The sequence below is a fragment of the Penaeus vannamei genome, chromosome 27 (genome assembly GCF_042767895.1).
Source record: "Penaeus vannamei isolate JL-2024 chromosome 27, ASM4276789v1, whole genome shotgun sequence".
Classification (NCBI taxonomy): domain Eukaryota; kingdom Metazoa; phylum Arthropoda; class Malacostraca; order Decapoda; family Penaeidae; genus Penaeus; species Penaeus vannamei.
The window spans coordinates 16,473,918-16,481,417 of record NC_091575.1 but is presented as its reverse complement, the minus strand read 5'-3'; the positions used below and the strand labels follow the sequence as shown (position 1 = coordinate 16,481,417).

The following is a 7,500-nucleotide window of genomic DNA, read 5'->3' as shown; positions in this document are numbered from 1 at the left end:
AAGAAAGGCAAGACCGTTCTATAGTTCAACCAATTATCTTGCTCGACATCGACACTGGTCACTTCTCCTGCAGTTTGCAAAACAGTCCTAGGAGCAAGCAGAATTATATGAATCGTGTACACAATGAGCGCACACACACCTTCAGACACTCATAACTAACAGTGATGCTTTGCCATGTGTTTTTTCAAGTTGCCCGTTTGAGCTGCACGGAAATCACATAGACTGCAAGCATACGGTTTTTCTCCCGTGTGTGTTCGCATGTGGGTCTTCAAGTGCGTTTTTTGGGCAGCTCTATAGGAACAAAACGGGCAGGAAAAGGGCTTCTCTCCGGTATGTGATCGCATGTGATACTGCATATGGTTTCCGTTCGGAGTTGAGTACGGACAAATTGGGCAACGATGGATCTTGAAAGAGGAAGTCTGGCTATCTCCTGTGTCTGCGTGACTCTCTTCATTGCCAGGGATGCCCACACTGCTCAGGGGAGCTCCCATGATGTGACTCCCTCGGGAGCGGTCAGTCTCCACACCCAACAGAACCTGTAGAGGATGCCCAGCTTGTATCTTAGTAGTTCTTTGGTAAAGTATTCATTACTATCCTTTAAAACATCTACTTTTGAATATGGATATTTTCAAATTAAACACGAAACACCAATGCACATAATTTTATTCTTACATACATACATACCCCCAAACATATATACATATATGTAAATATACTAGGATATATATTACACACACACGTATACATATATACACACATCACCTTATACTTTTTACTGTTACTGATAGTTTCTCCTTATCAGATATCTCATAATTCTTCAACGTGCTACTGGCCGATATTCGCAATTCTATGTCATGCAGTTATATCCCTTCCATACTTCGACTTTACTATAATCTTACCTGATTTTTTTCTTGTCTACTATTTTTATGTGCCTTATACATTCACGTCTATACAAAACCACGGGCGGGATCTACAATAATAATACATATCAACGATAGTCCATCTTACTCATCTATAAAATCGACACAGTTTCTTCCGTCTACAATATCTTCTACCAGATGCACACGCCTTACGTCCATGAATCAATATCTATTAGCCTCCTCTCCCTATAAACTCCTAAAATATGATATAATGCCCTCGTAAAAACTTTTGGCAACATCCAGGTGTTCACTAACTTCATTTATATTCATTGACTTACACGAGACATTTAAATCTCCCGAGTTATAACTTTCCTCTTCAAACGTACAAGAAACATGCCTCATATTTTCTCCGGTGATATTTGGTCAGTACACTTTTTTCTTTATTTTCAAATTGTTACGAAGATCATATATTTGTTTCTTTTTTGGTGTTTCTTTCGTATGCATTGTATATAATGCATTCAGAAGAACTTATTATTATTATTTTTTTTTTTATAAAGACTAATAACATGAATCTCTCTTTCTCTGACACACACGAACGCGTACGCACACGCACACACACGCACAGGCACTCGAAATTTCACAATAAAACGAGACGAACACGTGAATCATCCGTAAATCGAGTAAAATAAAAATGAGGTATTAATAATAACACAGAACATGTACATGGCCAAATTCAATTGAATTCAATAATAAGGTTCGATTGCTTATATGAAACTCATAGAACGCACTGAAATTTATTATTTTTTACAGTTGATTAAACAAACAATTATATGTAAGTTACAGTTAACAATTATGACTACGATTTTGATGTTTAGGCGTAGGAAAAGGTGAGGCAGGGACCGCCCCCCACTCTAGAATGTCCCCTCCCCATTCCTCAACTTTCGAGGACATTTCCTGTAAATGAACAAACAGTGCAGTTCCTTAGTTACCCAGTTGTTAAGAACATTGGCCCCCTGCAACGTGTTCAAAATGAAATAACCATTATGTCAAGTATTATCAAAATAAAAGTCCCTATTTTAGTGCAGAAATTATTGAGTTTATCTATAAAACTGCAAAAATCCTGGAGCTCCTGGGGGCATTCGCCCCCTGGTCCTTCACTGGGACGCTGCCCCTGGACCCCGCCAGGGGCCAGCAGCCCCTAGGACCCCCGGCTATTTTGGGGGGAACCTACTTTGCCCCCCCCTTCATTTTGAGATACCTTCCTACGCCTATGTGATGGTGATATATATGATATTTTGAAATATGGAATATACTGTAAGTACAATATATTCTACGTCTAAAGAATTATCCTGTTATATTCAAGTAAGTGATCAAAGTTCTGATTGTGGATATTAGATTTGAAATATACATTTTCTCCACATATAATCTTTATACTGTCTAAAAAGTGTTGTGTTTATCATCCACAGGAAGAACTTAAACATGCAAATATACATATATCTATATATATTATACCCATACAATGTAGTTTGCCTGGTAATATGATGTCTACTCATTAGTATCAACAAAATGATCTATATTCATTGTCTTTGGCAATAATCTACTCTACTCCAACCCAATTTACAAAGTGCTTTGATTCCAAAAGATATTAGTTCCTTACAATTCATATGGCAAAAGCAATTGAGTGATATTAGTAATTAAAAATGTGACTGATGAACTTCTACATTTTTTAAGCACCCTATTACTTAGCTTTGCTATTTTTCTGTGTAGCTGTGTAAATTACAGGGAAATGCTAAGAGAAAATTTACATGGCATATTCTCATCATTCACAGGAAAATTAGCTCTTTACATTATGGGGGGATTTTAAAACTTTACTCTTCAAATTTATGTCACTAGATACCATATGATGCTTTTTCAAATGATTTATCACATGAATTTTTTGAACAGCTCGAAAAGTACACTGATCACACGCAAAAGGTTTTTCACCAGTGTGCAATCGAATATGTGTCTTGAGATTTGTTTTCTGAGCAGATCTAAATGGACAATATGGACAGCCATATGGTTTCTCGCCAGTGTGTGATCTGATGTGATGTTTCATTGCCGTAAGTTTACGAGTAGAGTGTGGACAATGAGGGCACTTGTAGGTGTTGGTGTCCTTGATGATAGGTGCCATTCCTGGAGCTCCTGTCCTGGACATCAACTCGTTGCCACTGAACACCACCTGTAGAGGATATCCAGCCTTACTTAAAATTGTAAAGGCAGGTTAAGTAATTCACAAAAGAGTTTAACAACTAAACATGAAGCAACCATACTCTTCCTAAATGGTTAGTCTGATCCTGTTTTATTAGATGTAAATACATGTGTTAGTATGTAGAAATGTGTTCCAAAAATTGAAATATGCAGAAATTCATTATATATTTGGTAACTTCAATAATATGTGAAACAGACTGTAATTCCTGCATTAAGATTATTAAATTTGTACATACTAAATTTACAAAGAAGTAATGAATAATACATTATGTTCACTGTCTTAAACTAAATCAACATATTATGAATCATCAGGCTATGTCTAGTGTAAATCACGCTCTACTTATAAACAAGCTTTCTATGCATATTAGTTTCATAACTGTATGTATCATGTGCAGTTTCAAGTTTGGTTGATCAATCTTGTTTTACACTCAGGTGTTCTCATTTCTCGTTTAGCTATATTTCAGTTAAATGACTTAACAGATGCCTATGAATGCACACCCATGGGCATGCACCCCCCACTCGACACACACCTATACTTTGTATAAGTATGTAAAGCCTAGAAATAACAGTTTGTAGATGCAGTCTTTCAAAATATGCTTTTCTTTTCTTTTAACTCTTCACCCATCTGCCTACTTTCTTTAAAGAAGTACACCATACACAGATTAGTAAAATGCAATTGCAGGAGATGAAGAAAATTATCTTACTTCCAGAGATTTGTCTAGCACATAATGTATAGTATATAGTGATTTACAATTCATCTAGAAAGATAAGGGCAATCAAAAAAATATATACAATAAATCTGAAACATTTTATTTTATTCCACAGTGGTGTATACGAAAGTAGATGTTCTTATTGATAGCATTTAATAAAGTGTAATTAATAGTAACATAAACTAGTACAAATATGGTAAACAATAAAATGCTGTTCCTAGGAACTTAAAAGATCATATAACTTGATTTACATTTATGTTTTTTTTTACAACGTTAGGAATGTAAATATGAATGCACTGACTAGAAAAAAAATATATTAACAAAATTAATCACTTGATAAAAAGTGATTGTGATTGGATTTAAAAAAATATATACTTGTACTGTAATTAAACTGTCTAATTCCAAGGAAAAAGACCTTCACATGTTTCAAAATCATATATATTTTTAAGTGTGTTGACACTGAAGGAGAATACAAATTAAAAAAATATATGATAATTTTTAATTACTGTACAGTGATTTTTGGTTCTTACTTGGAGTCATAACAATTTCATCAGTCTATAAATCATCCCCTAATAAGTCTTTACATTTTATTAAAAAGAAAAAAATAATAATAACAATGTCACATATGTACATGGCTTATGCCTTATTTATATTCAAATAATAAAATTCCTAAATACTGGTAGTCTACATTTCAATATACATATGAATGCAAGAAAAGAAATAATTACAACAGCAGAACTATCTCTTTTTCATAGATCTGTTTATTCATTATCTACTTCATTAATTCTTATTAAAAAGAAATTTCACTAATTCTTATTAAAAGGAAGTTTCTTTGCAAAATATATAAAACAGAAAAATATCACTGACTGTAACTTCCTACTTCATTCCCGCTGTTGTAATGACTTCTCATATGCGAAGAAAGGTGAACTTTCTGAATAGCTCGATAGGGGCAATATGGGCATGCAAATGGTTTTTCACCAGTGTGGGTGAGAAGATGTCTCTTTAAATTATCTTTTATTGTTGTCTGGTAACTACAATGAGAACATGAGAATGGTTTCTCTCCGGTATGAATTCTCGCATGTCTTATAAGATTAGACTTGACTATAGTAGAGTAGGCACAGAAGGAGCAGTGGTGCATCTTGCTAGTCATGGTGTAGGTCCTGTCAACCTCCTGAGGTCCTCTCCGTCCTGGCCCTGGATATCCACCCATCTCCGGTTCTACCTGTTGAGGACGCCCATCTTATAGTCTTGCAATCAACTCAATACTTTGCTGATTCAGGAGAAGTATTTCTAAAGATACCAGTGTTTTCTACAGTGAGGTATATCATATTTGATGCTACTATATTTGTATAGAAGCAATCATACTATTATTGAAACTATACAAAACATTTCTCCAGAAAATTAAATTACATGCAGCTTTAAATTTTTTTCTTTTATGCCATATCATATACTTTCATAGTATTTTGATATCTTTCAAAAGGGAAGTTTTCAGTATAATTTGAATCACAGTTTATTATACAATATTCAAAAATTTAAAGTTAAAAATTCTTATCCAGTTTAACATCACAAGAAAAAAGCTATGTCTCTCTTTTTTTCTTTCTTTTCTCTTCGTTTTCAGTAAAGACATATGAAACAATATTTGTTGATAATGATGACTTTTTCTTACACAAGTATTTTTCTTTTACTGTTTCTCCAGTAGAAAACACATCCCCAGGATTTTACATAAAAATAAGTGTGTGTGTATGTGGGGGGGGGGGGGGGGCCTGTATGCATGTGTGTTGTGTGTATATATGTATGTGTATATCTATATATGCCTGTGCATGGATGTGGATATGGATGCAGTTGTGGATTATAAGCTACACAATAAATTCTTTAATTCTTTGTTCCAATATATGATGAATACACATACAAACTATATACACTGACTAAATGTAATTATTACAAACAAGATTACCTTAATATATTTCACAGTATACCTGGAAGATCACAACAAAGATATGTTAATAATCACAAGGTATCCAGTTTTCTTCTTTTTCTTGCTGAAGATTGCTATTGCTGTAGTAACAATAACAACAGCAATTAACTTTTTCTATAGATATGTAATAAATTGAACAGTAAAGTAAATTCTATATTAAAAATACACAAAGAAATTACTAAATATAATTATGTTTAAAAAAGAAATAATTCTTTTGAACATAAAGTATATATAATAATTACTTTCTTACTTTGAGACAACCTATAACTGTACATATCTATGTAATATATATTCACTCTTGTCTGATACTCTGTATATTTGTGATAATGGGATAACACACTCTGCAAAATATTATCCAATATCATTTTTGTGCATTCCATTCAACCAGTCTCATACACATTGATGCTATCATACATATTTCTTGGGAGAGGTAAGAACATTAATGGACTAATAATGAAAATTAACACTAAAACTCACTAGTGCAATCATTCCCTTTGGCATTATCTAATTGCAGTGCATATAATGAAAATGACAGTTGATATTTACAATAAATGCCAAACCTCTATGTTGTGTGTATTGTTTACAAGAAAAGAACTATAATAGATTTCATACAAAAATTACCTTACTTATGATGATTCCACACATGGCTCTTCAAATTGCTCTTGTCAGCACAGGTGTAAGGACAGTAAGCACAAGCATATGGCTTCTCACCAGTATGAATGCGAATATGTCTCTTCAGATTGTCCTTTTGAGTAGCACGAAAAGGACAGTGTGGGCAGGCATATGGTTTCTCTCCAGTATGTATTCGGACATGTCTCATTAGGTGAGCATAATTGGCGGTAAGATAGGTGCAGTATGGGCATGGGTATGTCTTTCCACTGACGATGCTCGTTCCTGTAGCCACACTCGATTCAGTCCTCAGGCTGCTATTGTCCACTATCATCTGTTGAGGATGTCACCTTACTCTTATCACAAGTTTAACTATGTATGGAAATTATACATATTTTCCACCAATTAAATCTCAATACTTACATATATTCAGAATGCTCAATGAAAGTTTAGAAAACCATATCATGGAAAATCTCTGATTGCATTTTGGTTAAGCATTTTATAATCACTAATATTCTTAAAAGAAATGACATTCTAATAGCAGATATAAAAAAAATATTTCTGCAAATACTGCATACCTGGCAACAATCAACCTTAATATTACTTCTACCTACCATCTGCTTTTGTTTCTCAACTCCACTTCAGTTGGGTCATGTCATACAACAGCAGATGTGATGCTTTTAAGTACATTATTGTAACAGTAATAATGGTGCTAGATCCTGGTTAAGGATTATTACTTGTGCCAATTAACAAGTATTTCTTCAGTTAACAATGATTTACCATACCTTGGCATGTGGCATGTGTACAGGATAAGCAATAGACATAATGTTAAAAATCCAATGATTAAATATTTCCATTACACTTTAATAGGTATTCACCAATTGGAAATGAAATCAGCATTTTTTTCCATATCAGTATGTTTGCTTTGTCACAGTGCCATAGATTACTATTGAAACTTTGGTAATTGAAGATATAAACTATATAAATATCCTCTTTAACGAACAAATGTATATATGTATATATATATATGTGTGTGTGTGTGTGTATGTATATATATATATATATATATATATATATATATATATATATATATATATAT

General features: G+C 33.4%; 1 protein-coding gene across 8 annotated transcripts in view; it reads right to left on the bottom strand.

Moving 5' to 3' along the window:
- LOC113817407 (protein tramtrack, alpha isoform) overlaps positions 1-7,500 on the bottom strand; it is a 142,525-nt gene that overhangs the window by 13,497 nt on the left and 121,528 nt on the right. For 2 of the 8 annotated variants that reach the window (XM_070140908.1, XM_070140907.1), the window contains exon 6: positions 1-536. This exon is cut by the window's left edge and continues 228 nt beyond it. The exons of 4 other annotated variants lie outside the window; for them this stretch is intronic. In XM_070140908.1, coding sequence (XP_069997009.1) covers positions 156-536 — 381 coding nt within the window. In that variant the 3' untranslated portion in view covers positions 1-155. Of the gene's footprint in view, positions 537-1,472; positions 3,079-3,903; positions 5,040-7,500 lie in introns of those variants that run through there. 2 more of the 8 variants (XM_070140906.1, XM_070140909.1) reach the window with 2 other exon arrangements.